The sequence below is a fragment of the Notamacropus eugenii genome, chromosome 1 (genome assembly GCF_028372415.1).
Source record: "Notamacropus eugenii isolate mMacEug1 chromosome 1, mMacEug1.pri_v2, whole genome shotgun sequence".
NCBI lineage: Eukaryota > Metazoa > Chordata > Mammalia > Diprotodontia > Macropodidae > Notamacropus > Notamacropus eugenii.
The window spans coordinates 542,674,608-542,697,515 of NC_092872.1; the positions used below are offsets into that span (position 1 = coordinate 542,674,608).

Here is a 22,908-nt window from a genome sequence, read left to right on the forward strand (position 1 = left end):
ATCCAGCTGGACTAAGACCCCGTAGTCATAGCCCTGATAGAAAGAAGGAGCAGAGGGAGAGTGGCTGGTATGTATATGGGAGTGGGTTTGTGTATAGGTGGGAAAATTAATAGATTAGTCGATGAGAATATGGCTAGAGAGGGAGCATGAATATGTTTCCCTTCCTCCTAAAATTCCTAGTTTTAACACCTGTCATGGTGTGAAAAGGACTGGGAAGCCCTGGACTAGCTGTTGTTTCTCAGTGCTCCAAAGCACATTAGAAATGGGTTCAGTAGTGGAATAGTCAAGGTATCACGTTCATTGGTGGGCAGGGATTTTGGCAGAGAGGCCAATAGAGGGAGCTGTGCCTCCTTTTCCAAAATGCCCAGACTGTAGAGTGCGATGGCCCCAAGTGCACCCCCCCCCCCCCCCCCCCGGATTTTCAGGAAGAAGAAAGCTTTGTTTGTTGCCCAGTGGTTAAATGTCAAATGAACAGGAAAAAGTGAAGTATAATACAAGACAGGCACCATTATCAATCAGGTCTTTGCTGGCTTTTGCTTATTTCAAATAGAGTTAGAGATCATTTTGGTTCTGATACCCGTATGACACACTGGCTCGTGCTCTATACCCCAAATGACTTAACTTTTGGAGTAAATGCCTCCCAATATGTCCCTGTGGGATTGGGGAATGGGTGGCATGTGCCTGTGACCGTGGCCCTTGTGTTGCCCACGAGGCATTCCCTAAGGGGCCTTGAGTGCATGCTGCATGAGACATAGGAAAACATTGCTGGTAAACAGGAGATAAAAATGATCCTAAGACAGTCAGTTAATCAAATCAGTCAATAAACACTGAGACAACAGAGAAAGGTTACATTTTTTTCAGTGTACTTCTTGTGCAAAGTGTTTTTCTCAAGCTTTGTTCTGGGGCTTAGACCAGCCTGTCTGTCCTGTCCTACCTTCTGCTGTGCAGCATTCTGCTGATTATAATCTACTTTCCTTTGTGGGAAACACGGTGGGAGTTGACATATTCTAACATGTCTTTTGAAAATGAGTCTCCTTGGATGTTAGAAATCTAGAGCAAGCAGACCAGGTTGTGCCAGGGAAAGTTTTACGGTGACTTGTGGAGGGGAGGAAGTCTTCAGGCTGAGAAGGGCTGTGAGCCCTTGAGTATTTGGCTCTGACTCTATTTCTGGCTTGTTTCACCTCTGACCTGGCTCAGCTCCTGCTTTACCAGATTACTTTTCCTCTTCTACCCCGGCTGCCTTCTCAGCTGGAGATGCTTTAGCTCCTTGAGCCTAACAATGACAACAAATATAACAGCAGCGACTACAACGAGCATTTAAGTATTCACTGTATACCAGGCACTGGACTAAATGCTGGATAGAGCACCAGGCTCGGAGTCAGAAACATGGAATTCAAATCTAGTCTCAGACACTTACCAGTTGTGTGACCCTGGGCAAGTCATTTCATCTCCATCTGTCTAAGTTCCCTCATCTGTAAAATGGGGATAATAGCACCTACCTTGTTGTGAGGATCAAATGAGATCAGATTTGTAAAGCACTTAGCAAAGTGCCTGGCACGTAGTAGGCACTTAATAAATGTTTGTTCCTTCCTCCTCCCTGACCCCCTTTCTTTACTAAGGAGACCAGACAATTCTTTTCTGCTAGCTTGAATTTTCTGAGAAGATTTTTAGCCAGTCTTCCCTTGCCAGCCATCTCTTAGGCAGGCAGAGACTGTGTCAGGCAGGGCCAGTATCCCATCCTGGTAACTATCTGGAGGAGATTAAATCCAGGCCTGTTACAGTTATTGAGCTGACAATAACAACAGACTCTGCAGCCCCTGTTATTTACTCCTGAGGACTGGCTGTGTATGTATGTGTATACACAATGTATATGTATTTTTTCCCTCTCCACAAGTTATATACTCAAACCTCCAGAGTAAGTGTAGATCTTGGTTGTTTTTATCCTGGTAAAAGCTTCTTCCATTTGAGTGTTGAGTGTCTGCTCCTTTACCTCCTTCCTGCCTGTCTCTTGGAAATGAGGCAGGAGAGGCTGAGTACATGATGATTTGAGTAAGAAGACTCAATCCCTCCTATGAGCTGCTGACGTCATGAATCATGCTTCTCTTTTAGGAAGTTTCCCATGGAAACAAGTGGGCAGAGTTTGGCTTGATGGAGCCTGCTCACCAGAGAGGCAGGAGAGAGAAGATGAGGACCTCAAAACTTGGTCTTTGTGTTCTGGAAATTCAGGGATTGTCTCTGTGAGATGTGCTTTGATTGAGTAGCACTCCTCCATTCCCCAGTCTCTATCCTAAGAACTCTGTCCTCCTCCAATTTGTTCCTATGATGGTATGATGGAAAGAACCTTGACCCAGCTTTAGGAAGTTTCTGTCCTAGCTATGACTCTCCGGACCAACTTAACTTGGACAAGTCAGTTTCCTTTTTGGCCTCAGTTTTTCCATCTATAACAGGAGTGGACTAGATGATTTTTGCTGACCCTTCTTGAGCTGATAGAATGTGATCCTGTGACTTTTAAAAGATACCATACTGCTCACTGCTTGATTCAAGTGAGGAAAAAGAGCTCCATCTGATAATATGTAAATGATGGTGCTCAATAAGAATAGTAGGTAGAGGACCAGGAATCCTTTATCCTTGGAACTCAGCACTGTTGAGGGATTTCTGAATTTTTCTGGGTCATGGACTGTGCTGTAAATTTATTTCTCGGAACTCTGTTCCCTCTATACTTTTTTCCCTCATGGATCTTCCCTTCTTTTTCTGCTCTTCTCCTGTCTCTGAGATCAGACTATTGCCTTTATGTGAATGGTTCTTTGCCTAGAAGAGTGTGAGGAAAGCAGTTACACTACTCTTTGACGTTTGTAGTGTCACTGGTTGTACTTGGATTTCAGGTTTGATGGTCCTGGTCCTTGGTTATATGATAATTCAGTTTAGCAAACAACTTAGGAATCTTTCCTTAGTTATATCTTATGTGTGGGGCACTGTGTTCAGGGCTGGGGTACAGAGATGAAAAAGCCACAGGGTCCTGGATATTAGAGCTTACAGTCTAGGAGGAGAAGTCCATTAGTAGGAGCTATTGTAACTATGTTACAGGGTCGATATGATGAGGGATCAATCAATCAGTAAGCATTTATTAAATGCCTTATGTTCCAAGCATCATACTAGACATAAAGGATACGAATAAAGCAATGAAACAATCCCTACTCTCAAGAAGTGCTTTATGAAATGGAGAGAGTGAACATTTTCAGTTGAGATACCAGCCACTCTCAGAAGATAAATGAAGATCTTTAACTGGGCCTCTAAAACTCCTTGGAGCTTAAGAGGAGGATCTCTGGGATCTGACTGGTGATTTTTCTCAGGTTGATCTCCTGTGTCAATCTCCTTGCAGCCTCACCACTTCTGTGGTCTTCCTGTTCATACTTGGCTATGATGGTATTCACTAAAGGCTCAGGGACATCCTTGCTTGTGATAAGTTTCAGTCAGCAGAAAAACATAACTATCTTAACTATGACCATCATGATCACATATAGATTTGGTGTAAGAGTGGAGTAAGAGTGTGAATTGAGGATGAGAAAGAAGATGTTCCACTTCTCAGGTGCAGTGTCCATCTGGGCTTCTCAGAAAGTGGAACTCAATTAATAGAGGTGCTCTCCACTGATCACTGGCCCAAGGAATGATGGAGTGAAAGCTCTTGGATTTAGATCCTGAGTGATTAGGGTATTGTAGGGTGGTTATTTACTATATTTAACAATCCAGAAACCTTTATGAAGTGTCTACTGTGTGTATATAGCATTATGCTATCACTCCTCCCTTCAAGAGTGTATAAGAATAGTAGGAGGATAAGATAGAAACGCTGATAGTTTTAATATTTAATATTAAAAGATAAATGTATTAGAGAGATAGAAAGTACCATGTTGTGTTTCAAAAGGAAGATTATTACTAACAAGGGAAATCATAGCTGGTTTTCTGGAGGAGGTGGCATTTGAGTTGAGTTTTAAAAGACTTAGAGTGACAATGGGGAGGATGGGGAGAGAAGACATTCCAGGCATAGAGAACAGTGTGAGCACCAGAATAAAAGCAGAAATGTACAGGGCACTAAGTTTAGTTGGAGCATAGAGTTCCTAGAGGGGAGATATAGGAGAAGGCTAGAAATATGTTATTGTACTAAATGAGCTTACAGGTCCCTTACTTCCTAAAAGCCAGTGATTCTATGATCCTATGGGAGCACATTCTCTGGTATAGGAGCCAAGCTGGTGTTCATCTTCTGAGGTCCCTGGGCTTCATGTCAACACTTCCCCAGAAGGGAAGAGAGCTGGGGCTTTTTTTTACGTTTTATCTCAGGAAGTCATATGGTTCCTGGTGCTACTTGTTTGAGGATGGGGAAGAGGAGACATAGAGACATTATGGCAGTAGAGAAGGAGGTACCATCAAGTAAGAACAGGCAGGTGGAGAGGTGAGGAGGTAGGTTATATTTGTAGCCTTGGCAGGGCAAGCAAGTGTCTGAAAGAGTACAGTATTGATTGATTGTTAGTGGCTTGGGTTTAGGGTATCCTCCTCATTTTCCTTCCTTGGGACTCAGTTTTAGTCTTGAATGTTTTATCAAATGCAATTTAAGTTAGTCTTGTAAACCTCAACATTGATGAGCTGAAGATGGCATTTAGCCCTTGGTGTGACTTAACTCTCATTCTCTCCAAGAGCTTACAAGCCTTCTTTCTCCCTCCTTCAAGCCCAGAACAGTGTCTCTACAATGGAATCTTTGCTTTCAGGAGCCCCAGGACTTCTATTAATTTTAAGTTGGGGAATTGCTACTTCCTGTCTTGCCTTATGGCCTTCCTTAGCCAAATTCTTCTTCAAATGTTTTAAAAATACCTCTATTTTCACTCTTCTATTTATCCGGAGAGACTTAGTGAATATTTATTAAATTCATTAAAATGATTATTCACTAAAATTTCATTAAATATAACTTTATTAAATGTTGAAATCTCTGTTTTATGTCTCATCTTCAAGACATCCAGTCTTGGTTTCACTGTCACTGGCCTTGTTCTAATCCACTGTCACCAAAAATGTACTCAGCTTTTCCTGACCCTGTTATCCTCTTTATATACAATAAACTTGGCTGCTTTATCTGTATAAGGAATTGATGTGACCATTGAGTCATCCACTCCCCAAAACACATACACATACATACATACATACATACATACATATATCCTACCACACCCTGGGCATTTAGGATTCTAAAACCACTTTTTACTACAAATCAGAATGGGGAATGAGACACAGCTCTTAAAATATCACCCAAGGGACCCCAAGTACTTGCCCTAGCTTTTCCCTTTTGCTCACTGTCTGATTCTCTTTCAACTTTGTTACACTGTGTTCTATTTTCCATATGAAGGAAATGCTCCTCAGGCTGGGAAAGATTGTACAGAAATGGCCAGAAGGGAATCAAATGCAAGATTAGTAAAAAGAAAGTAATAAAAGATCTATTAAATTGAAATTAAATTCAAAATGCTAGACAATCAGCCAGAAAACATATTAAGGGCCTACTGTGTACTTGGCACAAGAGATACAAATACAAAGATAATACATACCTACTAAGGAACTTACATTCTATCAGAGGGTACAGTATGAGCATACATAAGTATTATAGAATAAATACAAGGTAAATACAAGGTAGTTCAACAAGGGAGCATTAGGAAAGACTGTGGAGCTGAGCTGCATCTGCAAGGAAGAGAGAAATTTTGAGATGTGGTAGAATATTCCAGGCATGTGGGCTGGCCAGTGGAAAGGTATGGAGATGGGAAAGTGAATGCTGTGTGTGAGAAACAGAGCCATTTTGGCCAGATTGTAAAGTGCAGGAAGAAGAATAGCATGTCAAAAGCCAAAAAAAGAAAGAAAGGAAGGAAGCTGTCAGATCATGAAGTTTGAAATGCTAAACAGAGGAATTTATATTTTATCTTAGAAATAATAGGGAGCTATAGAAATTTATTAAGTAAAGGGATGACATAATCACCCCTTAAGGAAAATCATTTCAGCAACTGTGTGCAAGGTGGATTGGAATCCAGAGAAACTTGGGGCTGGAAACCCATTTAAGAGGCCATTGTAAAAAACTAGGCAAAAATTGGTGAGCACTGAGCTAAGGTAGTGACTGTTTCAGTGGAAAGATGTAATTAAATTTGAGAGACCATGCAGAGGTAGAAATGGCAAGATTTAACAACTGTGTGGATATATGGAATAAAGGAGAGTGAGATGTTAGAAGACTGGAAGAGTGGTAATATCTTTCACACAAACAGAGAAATTTAGAAGAGGAATAGATTTTGAGGAAAAGAAAATTAACTCTCTTTTGGACATGTTAAATTTGAGATACTTCCATCTAGATATTCAGTGTGAAGTGTCCAGTATGCAATTGGTAAAGGAGGACTGAGTCCTGGAGTAAAGAATAGGGTTGAATATATGTCTATGAACCAACTGCATAGAGAAAATAATTAGATGTTTGAGAGCTGAAGAAATCACTGAGAGAAAAAGTATAGAAAAAGAAGAGGTGAGGGGCCCTGGACAGAGCCCTTGAGAACACTGAAGTGTCTTGATATTAAAATTAACCAGCAAAAGAGACTACAGAGTCAGGCAGGTAGGAGAGAATAGTGTCATGAAAACCAAGTAAGAAAGGAAACAAGCAAGCAAGCATTTATTAGATGCCAGGCACTAGGCCCTTTGCTAAACACTTTGCTAATATTATCTCATTTGATCCTCACAACAACCTTGGGAGATACATACTATTATCTTCCCCATTTTACAGTTGAGAAAACTGAGGCAAACAGAGATTAAGTGACTTGTCCAGGGTCACCACAGCCAGTGTCTCAGGTCTTCTTGACTCTAGGACTCCAGGCCTAGTGCTTTATCTACTATATTACCAGGATCAGAGAGTATCCATGAAGAGAGGATAGTCAACAGTGTCAGATGATGTGTAGAAGTGAAGAAAGATGAAGCCTGAGAAAAGGCCATCATTTTTGGCAGTGAAGAGATCACTACAAACTTTGTTTTGTTTTTAAATTTTATTTTATTTTTAATGAAAATCTCTCCCTTCTACTCACCCTCATTGGAAAAAATCAAAATCAAAATCCTTAGAACAAAAATAAGCATGCTCAAGTTAAACTCCCTCATTGCTTATATTTTTAAAATATGTTTATGTATTTCATTATGCATCCTGAATTCATGAAGTGGAGAGTGTGCTTCATTATTCGTTTTCTGGAATTGTAGTTGGTCATTAATCAGAGTTTTTAAGTCTTTCAAAACTGTCTTAACAATGTCATTGTGATTGTATAAATTGTTCTCCTGGTTCTGCATACTTTATCACTTTACACATGTTCTTCTCAGGTTTCTTTTTCATCATATTCTTATAGCACAATATTATTCTATTGCTTTCATATACCACAATTTGTTCAGCCATTTTCCAGTTGATGGGCACCCTATTAGTTTCTTTGTCAAAATAAAAAGGTGCTATAAATATTTTTGTACACGTGGATTCTTTTCTTCTTTATGTAATCTCTTTAGTGTATTGACCTAGAAGTAGTATTGCTGGGCCAAAGGGTATTATCTACAATTTAGTAACTTTTTGGACAGTGTTCCAGATGGCTTTCCAGAATGTCTGGATCAATTCACAGCTCTACCAATAATGCATGAATGTGCCTGTTTTTCTGTAGTTCCTCCAACATTTATCGTTTTTCCTTTTGGCAACTTTTATAATAGGATGTGTGGGAGGTATAATCTTAGAGTTGCTTTAATTTGTATTTCTCTAATCATTAGTGTTTACAAACATTATTTCATATGACTAGATTTGCTGCTAATTTTGAAGGGCAGTTTTAGTTGAGTGTTGTGGTTGGAAGCCATATTGTACAGGGTTGAGATATAAGAAGAGAGGAAGTGGAGGCAATGATTGTAGACAGTTTTTTCTTGGAGTTTGGTTGAAAAGGGGAGGAAAGATGACAATTTGAGGAATTGATAGGGTCCACTAAAGATTGTTATTGTTTTAAAGGATAGAGGAGATTTGGATATGTTTCTAGGAAGGAATCAGTAGATAACTTGAAGGTTGGAGAGGGGGAAAATTGAGGATGGAGTCTAGTGAAGAAGATTGATAGATATTGACATTAGAGCACATAAAGGGAGTTTGGACTTTTGGAGAAGGATCACCTCTTCATCAGAGACTGGAATAATGAAGGAAAGATTGGGGGACATGAGGTTTGTAGGTTTTGAGATATAAAGAAGGCTAGAACTGGGAGCTCATGACTAATCATCCCTGTTCTCTCAAGTAAACAATGAGGTGCATTCCTTGGCTGAGAAAGGGGAGGTTTGGTGGCAGGGGAGGTTTGGGGAAAGAAGAGAAAGTTTGGATACCTTCTGTTGGGAGTGAAATAGGGAATCAGTTATGGAGGAATAAAAAGGATGTATGCAGTCAAGCAGGGTTGTGAGACTTCCTCTAGTTCAGTTCAACAGTACTTGAGTAGAAAGGCAGTTGATGGGAGTACCTTGGGTCTGTGACTTGGCAAGGAATGTGCAGCAAGAAGACAGGGGGGTAAAGATTCAAGGAAAGAGGACAATTTGGAATTGAATTGCTTTATTATTGGGTTGAAATTGGTAAGGAAGAATGAACTATATCTCAGGGTACTAAACAAACTTGCCTGATTTTCAGAGAGGAAGAAAGTGAATATTTCTTTTTTTTTTTTTAAATTTAATTTAATTTATTTTTTTTAATGTTCTACAATCACTACCATAAAACTTAGATTTTTACCCCCCTACACCTACTCTCCAACACCCCCCTCCTTCCCCAAGATGGCATACAATTCTATATAGGATCTACATATACTTTCCTATTGAATACATTTTCACTGTAGTCATGCTATGTAGACAAACTAAAATAAATGGAAGAAATCATATAACAAATCAAAACATAATACACAAACATACACACAGAAACTTCATCTGCTACATTCTGTGAATGAATTCCATAGTTCTTTCTCTGAGTGTGGAAGGCATTTTGCCTTAGAAAACCATTGGGAATTTTTTTTTTTTTAAAGTTCTTACGTTATTAAGAAGTTCCAAGTTTACCAGAAAAAACTCTTACACACTGTGGTTTGTTGCTGTGCACAGAGTTCTCCTGGTTCTGCTCCTTTCACTCAGCATCAGATCATATAAGTCCTTCCAGGTCTCCCCGAAGTCTTTTTGTTCATCATTTCTTATGGTGCAATAGTACTCCATTACATTCATGTACCATAATTTATTCAGCCATTCCCCAATTGATGGGCATCCCCTTGACTCCCAGGTTTTGGCAACTACAAAGAGTGCTGCTATAAATATTTTTGTACATGTGGGACCCTTTCCCATTTTTATGATCTCTTGGGGATACAGTTCTAGTGGCGATATTGCTGGATCAAAGGGTATGCACATTTTTGTAGCCTTTTGGGCATAGTTCCAAACTGCTCTCCAGAATGGTTGGATGAGCTCACAACTCTACCAATAATGAATTAGTGTTCCAACTCTCCCACATCCTCTCCAACATTTATCATTTTCTTGTTCTATCATGTTTGCCAGTCTTATAGGTGTGATGTGGTACCTCAGAGTTGTTTTGATTTGCATCTCTCTAATCAAAAGTGATTTAGAGCATTTTTTATGTGATTATAGATATCTTTAATTTCTCCCTCTGGAAAGTGAATATTTCAAATTATAGAGTTAATTTGATATCAAATCTTGATAAAATCCCAGAATATATTATTAAAGGATATGTAAGCACTTCAAAAGGGAAAAGGTGATCATTAATAGGCATGCAGGATTAACCTTATTTCCCTTTTTTTTTTAAGAAAAGGACCAGACTAGATAATCACTAGTTGATCTTTTGTTTTCAATCAGCTTTCAGTACTTCAAAAGATGGCTAATGGTGAAGGAGTATCCTAGTTTTAACTATAAGTTTAATATGTATCAATAGTGCAAGATGGCAGCTGCATTAAGAGATGTATAGTATCTAGAGCAAGGGAAATAGTACTCTCAGTGTTGTCTCCCTGATTAGATCACATCTGTAGTATTGTGTTCAGTTCTGGTTACCATTTTAAAGGCAGATATTAATAAACTGGAGCATGTCCAGAGAAATGTGACCAAGACAAGGAGGAGACTTGAAGGCTGCTACATAACATGATGGATTAAAAGAAATGGGGGCACTTAGTTTAGATAAAGGTAGTTATGCATGACAGATGAAGGGAGTGCTGAAGACATAGCATTCTTAGAATTTAGAAAGGCAGAATCATTTGCCATATTTTAAGAGATTCAAGAGAAGAATATAACGAAGAATCGATCTCTCTGACAAATGATTGAGAATGGGAAAGACCGAGAGTGTAGTTAGAGCATTGATGATGACCTAGAAAAATACTGAGGGGTGGAGGAACTGAAGATCATGTGGAGTAAGCATGAACAATAGATTTGAGTAGTATGGCACAGAGAGAGAAGGAATGATAAAAGATTACTTGGTGATGGAATTTCAGCATTCTTAAATATGGAACTGGAATGTTAGTGGCAGAATCAAGGGCATGACCGCCCCTGTGTGTAGCTGAGGTGGAGTAGGGGAGTAGGCCATGAGAATTGATTAGATTGAGGAACTTAATCTTAAAGGTATTTGAGAAAACATCTACATGTATGCTGAAGTCCTCTAATAAGAGAATAGGATTTAGGGTAGAAAGGGAGATTGAGCCAGTAACTGAACTCATTGGGAAAGTGGAGTGGATGAGACTGAGAAAACATGTTACCCAGTGGTCAAGGTGTGAGTAAGCTCATGTCAGATAATGTTACGAAATTCAGGAACTGTGGATTAGGCCATGCTGGGATTCTGAAGCTGCCCATCCAGCTATGGAGGAACATGACCAGACAGCTTCCTGTCTGATACAGTGAAACCTGATATTTGTCATAACTGGGCAATAGGAATATGTTGGGGATAGTAACATGCAGGGTGACAGAGCCAAAGTGATAAAGCCAGCTCTTGGGGAATCCTTTGCCATGTTGCCTGGTTTAAGCCCCCTGGACCCAGATTTTGTCCTAGACTCCTTTCTCCCCCAGGTACAATCATTTGTATTCGGTTTGCAGTTTACCTACTTGCTCTTGGTAGGTAACTTTGTTGCATTTGTAGATCCATTGATTCTGACTTCTTACCTGGATAATTAGCTCCCTGAGGCCAAGGGCAGTATCTTGTATTTCTTTCTCCAACTTTTGTCACTGGAATGGCTGGTGCTGTGTTCACTATACAGTTGGAGCATTCACTAGAGACTGTGTCCTGATTGACTTCTCTCAGTGATAATGGAACAAAGGCTTTTGGAGAGTGGCTTCAGTTTGTCATCCTTCTTTCTCCACCAGTAGTATGAGGGAAGTGTCATCACATGCATTGTGCTTTCCAAGGCAGGCATTGCCAGTAGATTAGAGTTATGGTTCTTTTTGAGACTTGGATGTTGCTCATTAGAGCTACTTAACCTGAATTAACACATGGGTAGGTGTTGCTATTGGATCTTTAGGATTGGGATCCAATGTTGTTTCCATTTTTGAAACTAATGCATGTGTTTTCTGTTTCTTTACAGCCCACTGGGTACATGGAAAACTGTGTTTCCTACAGTGCTATTGAAGATGTTCAGCTGCTGTCCTGGGAGAATGCCCCTAAGTACTGTTTACAGCTCACAATTCCTGGGGGCACAGTCTTACTGCAAGTACGTACAGTAAACAAACATGAACCAGCATTTTTTCCTTTCTTTCTTACCTTCCCTTGAATGGGGGAGGGTGGCTTGGGTCAAGATCAAGTAACTGGAGATTCGTGTTTTCTGTTTGCTTGTTCTCTTTGTGCAGAGTGAGAGGAAAGATGTTAGATGGTTTTTGACTCTCATAACAATAGCACACACATTAGAATTCTGCTGTAATTGGTGTGGTAGATAACTGTATCTGGGTAAGGGAGTTGAGTGGGGATAAATAAATAGGAGCTTCCTTTAAGTAAGAGGAAGAATGTTCTCAGTTTTTCTTCAAGAAAAGAGAGAGTTATCGTTCCTTGAACATGCTGAACCTGCTGTGAAAACTTCCTGACCTGGCTCTGTGCTCCCTAAACCCTTATTCAAAGGCAAGGCCTAGTTTGTTATTCCAGGAACCAGTCTGGTTGAATGGAGCAGAGCCCCAGCCTGGGAGTTAGGATAGGGTCGGCTCTGTCACTAAGTCACTGACTGAGAATGAAGTCCCTTATCTGAATGGACCTCGGGGTCCTTCTCTGTAAATGAGGGAATTCAAGAAGTAATGTAGTGTGGTGAAACAGATCTTAGATTTGGAGTCAGAAAATTCTTATATGACTTTGGGCTGGGAATTGGACTATCATGACCTCCAGAGTTCTTTCCCTCTCACTCTAGCTCTGTAACCTATATTCTGTACCTGTGTTTAGATTCTTGGGACATATGGAGGCTGTGGGCATTTCTTAGTTATCTATGAATACACAGAGCAGTTAGTGAATGAGAGTGATAAATAGCTCAGAGGGTATGTTTAGGTTGAGGATTAGGAAAGGGGAGGGATGGTGCTACTGGAGGGTCTTCTTCAGGAGGACGAGAAGGGACTCCCTAAGCTTTGAATCTTCCATCTCAGAGCTTCAAGAAATCTTTACTCTGTATCTATGTCCCCAGCATATGGCTTCCTCAGCCCCAAACAGTCCACATGAGTGCTGAGGAGCAAGTTCTGAAACCCCTAGCCTTTTGTAAATTCTGCAGCAGTATATGTATGTGTTAGAATCAGCGTTCTTCATCATTTGAAAAGATCCATTATTTCTTCAGCACCACAGTCCTTCCTGCCCTGCCACAGATGGCATCTGCCCCAACTTTTAGTAGCTAGTTTTCATGAGTTTCTGCATACATTCCTTCCCCCCACCCCCAAAAGTGTCCTCCATTGGTGAACCTTCTAGTAATGTGCCTTTTCATGATTAACTGGACTGGTTTTCAGATGACTGACAAACAGCCTGTCCCCAGATCTGTACTTGAATCCTTTTCAGATTGCTAGGATCTTCTAGAGCTCTTGCTTTGCTGGCATAAATTGCAGAATTTGGAATCTTTTCTGGTGCCACAAGACATTAGAGGAGGATTTTTAATTTGTTTTTATCATCATTATTATTGATAACAGCAGTAATATTGCTCATCTTCCGACCAACTTCCCCACCCCCACCCCTGGTTTAGGGGGAAGGGTAGGTTAGGTGTTTTTATCCTAGAGCTCTGGCCCTCCCATACAGATCTGTATGGGACCACACGCTGTATTATGATGACTGAAACTTGGCTTTCTGGCAGGGGCTCAGCTCTGCAGCCTCCGTTCATGACCAGTTCCACGTCAGGCTCCCCCTGCTGAGCTGACGAACCAGCAGTGAGTAGGAAGCAAAACAGCTTTCAGAGCTCTAGGGAACGGAGAGCAGCCCAGCAGCACTTAGATCCAGAAGGGACCCCCAGTCACGGCCATGGGGATAAGCAGCTGCATCTTTTGAGAAAATCACCACTACTACTCCCACCCTTGGTCAGGGTTACTGAGCTCTGTTGGGTGGGGAGTGAAGAGAGCCTTCCCATCACAGAATACCTGGGCTCAGGATCCCTAGGGAAGAGAGACATTTTTCTCCCTGCTCTACAATCCAGGTGGGTGCTGCTTTCCCTTACCATCCTTCTTCCATTCCCCATCTGTTTCACCTCAGCCCCTTGGCTCTGCTTGTTAAGCTGTTTGCCTTGCTGTATAGCTAACCAGTCTTATTCCCTTCTCCCCACACCCTCCTTTTCTTCTTCCTCCTGCTGCTGCTGCCTCCTTACCCATCGTGGAATCAAGAATTGCTGTGTGTGATTATGTAAATGAGTCCAAGAGCTAGACTCCTGTTGAGAGAGGGTTTCCAGTCAAGTTACAGAGGCACAGCTGAGGGTCAAGGGCAGGAGAGGTGCTAGAAGTCTCCATGGTTGGGGAGAGTAGTCGCTGGGGAGATTTGGTGGGGAAAGAGTGAGTGCTTTCTCAGAATTTCTGTCTCTCCATTTCTGACTGTCTTAGACTGGCTATAGTTTGTCATATAACAGTATGTCAGACATTATAATAGAACATAGTAATTGTTCATAATCGTAGTATTTATTGAATAAATTATAATGCATTGTCACATTAGGGATATTATAGTATATAGTCTTAGATATGATAATCTTATTCTGTGATAACTGAAACATTCTAAAACTATACTGTCTTGGGCTATACAATATTTGGGGTGGGTGTGGTTCCTGATATGTGCTATTGGGATATATAGAAGCTCTTCATTTCAAGGGAAAAGAGAACAGAGTTCAGGTACCTAGTAAAGGATTGAAAATAGATAGACTGAACCTAGATAAATAGATGCTAGCACTGTCTTAGACTTTCTTTAAGGTCCCTTGTCTTATACCACTAACCTCTTCTCTGCCCTGCAAAGGGTTCTAGAAATTGTGGTGTTCAAGATAGAGCCTACTTTATGAAGAATAGTATTATGATGAAATCTTAGAGTATCTCAACCTTCCTAGTGATCTCCCACCTCCATCCCTTTGCTTATGAGTCTCCTTCCTAGAATCACTCTCTTCCTACAAGGCTTAGCTCATATGCCACTCCTATGGGAAGCTTTTATTTTTCTTGGGTTATTATTGTTCTTTCCTTCCTCCCATTTTCATGTTTATACTTATAGGTTTACATTTTATATCCCGATAGTAGAAGAAAAGCTCCTTGTCCTATCATGAAATCATTGTTCTGGAGCTGAAAGGGATCTCAGATGCCATTTCAACTCAATTCAACAAGCATTTGTTAAGTGGCTAGGTTAAGGGTGGAGAATCTGTGGCCTGAAGGCCACATGTGATTCTCTAGGTCCTCAAGTGTGGATCTTTGACTGAATCCAAACTTTGAATTCAGGTTCCCCACCCCTGGGTTAGGCAATGAGGATACAAAAACAAATATGAAAACAGTTCTTACCTTCAAGGAGTTGACATTCTACTGAGGGAAACAATATTTTACAGATAAGTAAATACAGAATATGTTAAAAATTAGTACACAACAATTTCCTGTGAGGGGAGCACCATTACCAATTGTGGGCATCAGGCCTTATGTAGAAGTTAGCTCTGGAGTGGAGCCTTGAAAGATGCTAGAAATTCCAAGAAGACAACTGAAGAGAGTGATCGCTTCAGCTATGAGGAACAGCCTTTGCAAAAGAGGGGAGGCCAGAGATGGAATATTGGGTACTGGTAATGGCCATAATGGTAGGAAGGTTTTATTAGAACAGTAGAGTTCACGAAGGGGAATAATTGAAAATGTTGGAAAGATAAATTGGAGCCAGATTGTAAAGGACTTTCAATGCCAATGCCGAATATATTGCCTTGCACATAGTAAGGCCTTCATAAATTCTTTCTGGGTCATATTGTATTGCATTTGAACCATCTTTTGTTCTAAGTGTTTTTTTTAAAGGCTATACTCCTTCTCTCTGCCACCAGCCTTGTTCCAACAGGTTCTATAGTACACACACAGCTATATCCAGCCCCTGACTTCTTGCAATGGCAGTGGGCTTCCATTTGAACCCTTGATATAGTTCTTAGAGCTGGTCTGTCTACATTTCAGGTTGCAAAAGGAGTTCATTAGACAAGTATACATTCTGTTCTCCATAGATTCCGCTGCCTCCTCTGCTGTACTATGCCCAAACCCCTTTGGCTAGACACAGTTTGGAGATAGCTATCACCATCTGCTAAAAAGGCCACATTGGGGAAGTACAGAATTTTCATACAAATCTATTGGTCATCTTTTAGAGTTTCTTTGATTTATAAATGTCCTACAAATGTCACTTAACATCTGTGGCTATAGCAAGGATGTTTGTCCCCGCAAGTGGTACCCCTAAAGTGATATCCCCGAAACACAGATCTAATTATGCTATTTTTCTACTCAGAAATCTTCAATGGGTCCCTATTGCCTCTGGAATAAAATTTTTTTTTAACTCCTTCGTATACAATTTAAAACCCTCCACAATCTGACTTTCACCTGAATATCCAGAGTTATTTCATTTTATTCTATTGTTTGTACTGTCTGTTCTGCTAGCTGTTCCCCACCACAGCATCCCATCTCCTATTCTGTTCCTTTGCACAAATGATCCCCCACATTTTGAAATATGTTCCTTTTTCACCTTTGTTTAATACAGCAATTCTCAAATTGTGTCCAGTGAACCTCTGTGGTTCTTCAGACCCATTTAGGGGATCTGAGGAGTCAAAACTATTTTCATAGTAGTATGAAGATATTTTTTGCCTATTAAAACACTCGCTTTTCCAACAACATATCTGTGTGAGGCTGGGTTTTCTTTGTGTACTTAAACCAAAATAACATATTGCAATAGATTGAATGCAAAAACAGATCTGAGAATCCAGCTGTTTTCCATTAAGTCAGACATTAAAGAGATTTGCAAAAAATGTGTAAAACAGTGCCACTCTTCTTACTATTTAAAAATGTAGATATTTCTTTAATAAAAATGTTATTTATATTAACATGTGAGTTTTGTATTTTAATGAACTATTTTACAAATTTATTAGCTTCAATTTCTAATTCAGCAAACATTGATATAACCTGCATGGTGATTTTTAAGTGTGTAAAGGTTCTAGAGACCAAATATTTGAGAACCATTGGTCTAATAGAATCCATAGCATATAATTCAAAATGCAAATCAAATGACAGTTGATTTACAAAACCCCTCCCCTTGGCCATTTATTAGCATTCTGTCCTTAAATTACATTGTATTGCTTTTTATATACCTTCTGTTGATTTACTTGTGTGTTTGTTGCCTCTCCAGTAGAACATAAACTTCTTGAGGGAAGTTACCATTTTTTGGCTTTTTATTACTTGAGCCTAGAACAATGCCTTGAACATAGTAGGTTTTTAATAACTTCGTTGGATTGAGTTGACTGTCTGCTTCCCCCTATAGCTTCTCTTCTGCAGTTTGGTTGTTACAAGACTTGATCCAAGCACATGATGAAGGAGATGTCTTGTTTTTGTATCCTTAAAATGCTATAAAAATGTCAGTTGTTGTTACTGTGTTTCATACTCTGATTTTGCTTGTAAGTTATTCACTGTGGAATTAATCTCATTTTCTAATCTGATGTAGGTTTTTCTTCCTCAGTCCATTCTGTGGCAATGGAAATATTACCTCTTATCTCTCTTTGCTTTCCCCTGCCTAACAAAGGGCTGGGCAGCTGGCTTGGTAAGCATCCTGTGCCCCTATACTCCCTTGGTGCCAGATTTGGCAGGGCTTCCACAAGAAGAAAGCCCTCTTTAGGAAGACAGGCAGGCTGTGTCAGCTGCCAGGGCTGGGAAGCCTTTATTTATTCTGTGCTTTGGGAAAAGGCCCTTTAACCTGGAACTGGATAAAGTTGAACTTCCCTGCCTAGTAACAGACAATGTGGATTTTCCTATGGCACTCACTGACTGAGATAGCCTCAACTGCAGATGGCTTGGCTTTTTCTTCTCACCTCTCTGACAACAAAACAATAAGAAAAACTTGGCAACAGCAAGTGGGAAATTTGGTGGAATTCACTGAAATATGGCTTTTCCAAAATTAAAGAAGTTAATGGGGTTGTGAGACCTAAAAGGAGTGAAATAAGCCAACTCTTCATGTTCCTTCCCTTTTTTTTTTTTTGAATCATTTTCTCATCTGATTGGATCCAAGGATCCTTAGGAATCTGAACTTTCTAGAATATTCCCATTTGACTGCATTTGTCTGGATTAGGTCCCAGTATAACAGTATAGGAAACTTGGCCCACAAATATGCCCTTTTTCCCTTGTCCCGGCAGGTCATCTCAGTGACCTTTTACTTTGCTTGGGAATAGCTGTGCATGCCTTTGATCAGATCTTGGAAGGTACTGTGTAGTCCTTGTCCTCCTTAGGCGGACAATAGGAGGTAAAACATTGCTGGTCCTGAAAGTTCTGGAGGCCTTCTAGCTCAGTGGACAAACAGATGAAGATTTACGTGAAAATATAAAACTATTTTTAGTGTAGGGTCCTTGACTTTTCCCCCACTGAAGGAAAATCCTGAAATAGACTAATGGTTTATAAAACAGACTTATGCTGTTGAAAGAGAGAGTCAACTACCCTTCCCCCCCTTTCCCCCTCAGTAAGGATAAGGGGCAATGAATGCCTTTGGAAAGTAGCACTTTCATTGTTTCTAACACTGCTTTCTCACCTCTATGCCCAAGTTTCTCTTGCACTCATAAGATCATAGACTTAGAGGTGGAAGGGAACTTGAGGGTCATCAAATCCAACACTAATTTTACTAATGAGGAAACTGAGACAGAAAGATTAAATGATTTTCCCAGGGTCACAAAGAAAGTACCTGTTCAAAACAGGATTTGAACCTAATTCTTCCTGACTCCAAGCCCAGTATTCTAGCACCCAGAGCTATATCTTCAACTTGACTGCCTTAGTCATAGGATTTAAAACTAGAAGAGATCATGCAAATCCTGTAGTTCAACTTCCTCATTTTATAGCAGAAGAAATTTACTTATAGAAGTCAAGGGTCATGATAGATAGTAGGACAGGATCTGAACAGCTTGTATCTGTGTGAGTGGAGAGAAAAGGTCAAATGTGAGATTCTGGGAAGTGGACATGCTAAGATTTGGAAACTGACTATGTGGACTGAGGAAGAAATAAAATTCCAAGATAACGTTGAAATTCTGAATCTGAGAAACTGAAAGAATGGTGGTATGACTTCAACAGAAATAGGGAAGTTTAGAAGAAGACAGGGTTTTGAGGAAAGATTTGGTTTTAGACATGTTGGGTTTGAGGTATCTCTGGGACATCCAGTTTAAAATGTTAAATGAACAATTGGCAATATTTGACTAGCTCAGGGGAGAGTCTGGGGCTGGGTATATAGACATGTGAGTCATTTGCATAGAGCCCTGAACATCCTTCCATGGAGAGCAGAGAGGGAAGGGGAACAGGCATCATTTGGTCAGGGGTAGAGAGGAGAGGGTTCTTCAAGACTGCTGTTGGAGGATAATAGAACTTGTCTGAACTACCTCGATAAAATAATTTCCCAGTGAATCTAAATAACCAGCACAGCCACAGCCATGACCTGGGATTGAAGAAAGGAGACTCTCTGCTGTTCTGAATCTGGGAACTGAGTACAGAGGGAAACTAAGGATAATGACAAGAACTTACTGAGGGCAGAAATGATCTGGTTGAGGAGGCAGCTTATTATAGGTGGTGGAGTGGCCATCAAAATAAAAGAGGTTCAACTTAATCAACTTGAAAGGAAAAGAAGATATATCGCTGAGGAGACATGAACACACATTTTTGTTTGTGAGAGACAATCCCACAGCTGAAAACTTCCTCCTAACAGAAACATGGGACAGTTGATAAAAGGGATGAGTTACCAGTGATCTCTTAATTGCCAGATCCAGGCTTTTTTCAATCCTCATTCTTTCTGACCTCTGGACTGCTGTTTTTTATGTTTATGTGAGGATGAGGTGCTTCCTTTTTTTCTTTTTTAGCTAATCTAGAGGACAACCTCTCCCTACTCACCTTATGCCCTTCTTAAACCAGCCCCTTATTGCCCAGAGACTGGTGGTTAGAGTAGCAAAGGGAAACATCATGAGTCTCTGGAGGATTCTTATGTATTGCCAGGGGCGATGTACAGATGATGGATTGACTGGCCAACAGAGCCCAGAGGTCATTATTGCTATGTGGGATATGTTACTAAGACAAGACTTTTCAGCCTGGAGGACATTCTCCTTGTATGTAATGCTTTGCCTCAGGCATAACCAGGTCTCACGCTTATCTCTACCTATCTGTCCTAGCCTCTCCTTCAGATGACTGACTTCCCTTCCTCCTCACAGTGCTTCAGGGTCTCATGTGATCCACACTTGGATGTTCAGCTACTCTAGTCTTCTGACTGAAGCTCTTATCAGCCTTTGCATTCTCAAGCCCTTGCTTTTCCTGTAAAGTAGAAATTGATTGCTTACTCCAATTCCCATGTATTTTTATGTTTTGACAATTCCTATGTTAATTCCTAATGTAATCCTATGTTAGATATTTTCTCCTGTAAGCATTCTCACCTTGAAATTCTTAAACCTGCTTGGACCAGTCCAATCCATTTCTTCCTAAAGGTCAACTCTTCCTTTCTAACCACTGGAACCAACCCATTACTCTCTGTAGTCCAGAGTTTTTGCTCTCAGTGATCTGAGTTCAGCTAAATGTCTTTGTAAAAACAAAAAAATCTCAGATCCAAGAAGGGACCAAATCCCCTCAAGGAATAAACTGAGGTACTGAGAAGGTGTTTTACCTAAGAAACCATAGTAACTGAGAGAGCCAAGACTTGGAACACAAGCCTTCTGTTTCCAAGTACAGTGCTTTCTACTGAACCATATGGCAGGGAAGAAATCAAAATTGAAAGGGAGAAGAGTGATTTAGGTCCCATGGGACAAGGAGACAGACACTGGTGGCAATGGCAACTGGTCACCACTGGTTGTTTGAAAAATGATCTCTATGGAATTATGTATTGGGATTTTGTAAATATGGCTCTATATTTTAACTGTGTTTTATGTAGAGCCACTGGATTTTTATTATTTTATCTTTATCTGTCTCTCTTGTTGTGTAGTCATGTTGTGGGGTTTTCTTGGCAAAGATAAACAGGATTGGTTAACCATTTCCTTCTTCCATAGATTAAGGCAACAGAGATTAAATAGTTGCCTAGGGTCACATAGCTATTCCTGTCTGAGGAAGAATTTGAACTCAGGTCTTCCTGACTCCACACTCAGTCACTCCACTGAGACACTTAGCTGCCTGTGAAGTATCTCTCTTCCTTTATATGTACGTACATAAATCTTTACTTTTGATCTTAATGACTAATGGGGAATTTTGTACTTGTACTTTGATACACTTAATATATATGTTAATAATGTTTTGTTTTTTTTTTTTTTAGAAAATGGTCCTTATGGTAACTCACCCCTCAATTCTCTGACTCTCCTCTTTGAGCAGTGATGATCTGCTTTGCATCTTTCCTTTGACCACATCCCTTCCGCAGCTGTGTCTATGCTTTGAGCTCAGAGCTATGAAGGTTTGGCTGGGGTTGTGGTATCTTTCTGGGAACAGAAAGGCTAGGGGCAAAACTCTGATACTACCCACAGCCCTATGCCTTTCTGTTCTTTTCAGGACTGGAAAAGGCTCAGAAGAGGGCAGCAAAAACAGTCATGAGTATGGGAGAATATTCACACTGAGGACAGCTTAGGAGAGTTAAAAAGCAGAGGATTATTTAATGACTTTGAGGTCAGAAAACAACAAAATAACAAGTCACAATATAGTACATTTATATAGTACAAAGCACTTTTTACATTTATTACTGCATTTGCTTTAAATCTGATTTCTTTGCCTTTGGATGTTCATTCCCTTGTCTTCACCATGCCCATACCAGGCTACTGTCACAGTCTTCCCTTGCTCCTGTCCCCTGTACCCCAAAGTTCCATATCCAGTGGCCACCAAGCAGCAAAAGATATGAAGACTGCTGCAGTGATGTGGGTGGTCTAGGCCCATACAAGACATGAGAAATGCCACAACTGGGCCAAATGGATGGTGTCTCAGATGGAAGTACCAAAAGCTATATTGGGGGGGTGGGGCTGTAAGGTTTTTTCTCAGAAGGACACATCCCAAACTTGTTCTCTCCCCTACCTCCAACTTTTATCATTCCAGATGGAAGACTTTTAACTTTCCTAAGCCTTTTAAAAGGGAGGTCCTTCACACAAAAAAGTTAAGAATCGTCATTCTAGAGAATGATATTTGTGCCAAGGAATCAGTCAGCCATGAGCAGGTGTTAAGTTTCCAGGTTATAGTAAAAAACTGAAAGCTCAATTGGTGTATTAACTCCAAGGAGTTTGTCATTTAATAGTCCCATGAATGAAAGCCTAAAAGTTCTGAGGAAAAGAAGTAGAGAAAGAATTTTAGGTGGTCATAGAAAATCTAAGCTACCATGGTGAGCATCAGGGGCTGAAGTATGGGGGAAAATCTAGAAGAAGGAAGAGTAAGAAAGGGAAAAGGAAGGTGGAAAAAGGATGGACATGAATGTTGGAGAAGAGACTTCATTCATGACCATAGGAAAGTTGTTTTCTGGTATTTGTACTATAAACAAACATTCAACTTCAACAACAAATGGAGGGGTTTTTTTTAGACTTAAATATAATTTTAAAATCAGGCAGCCCCCCACCTTTTACCTCTTTGAAGTTACAACTCCCATTGTTACATGGGACTGTTGTTGTTTTTCATTCACTGGAGGATTGTCACAGTGCACTGGCTTACCATGTAGAAGAAAAGCAGAAGGGAGATTATAAGCTGTTTTTGAAAAGATTGATCCCAGTATGGTTCTGAGGTCAGTTGCTGAGGTCAATTTAATAATTGGAATAATTTTGGGAAATTTGTCAAGAGAAGCATCACACCTTTATGAAAAGCTTACCCCGCCCCCCCCCCCCCAAGGGGGGCGGTCCCAAGGTATGAAACTCAAGAAACAATCTCAAGGAGGTTCTTGTTACAAGGAAACAGTGTGACATGGTGAAAAAAATATTAGACAGGGAATTAGTTGACTTATATATGTTACTGAATATCTCTGTGACCCTAGGCAAGTGCCTTTTCCTCTTTGAGCCTTCCCCCACAAATTATTTTATATAACTGTTAGAAACAGTGACTTGTTGACTGGGCCTCAATTTCCTCATCTATCAAACAAGGGGGTTAGATTAGAAGATAATAAGTAGTAATAATAATTAGAAGATAAGATAATAAATAAGTCCCCTTCCATCTCCAAATCCAGTGATCCTCTATCTCGAAGGTGTCTAAAAAACAATATCAATTTACACTCTTCTGATTCTTTCATTCTACTAGTCT

General features: G+C 40.2%; 1 protein-coding gene across 3 annotated transcripts in view; it reads left to right on the top strand.

Annotated features, from left to right (window-relative positions):
- CMIP (c-Maf inducing protein) overlaps positions 1-22,908 on the top strand; it is a 268,084-nt gene that overhangs the window by 146,102 nt on the left and 99,074 nt on the right. For all 3 annotated transcript variants that reach the window (XM_072634197.1, XM_072634196.1, XM_072634198.1), the window contains exon 2: positions 11,598-11,723. In XM_072634197.1, coding sequence (XP_072490298.1) covers positions 11,598-11,723 — 126 coding nt within the window. The remainder of the gene's footprint in view (positions 1-11,597; positions 11,724-22,908) is intronic.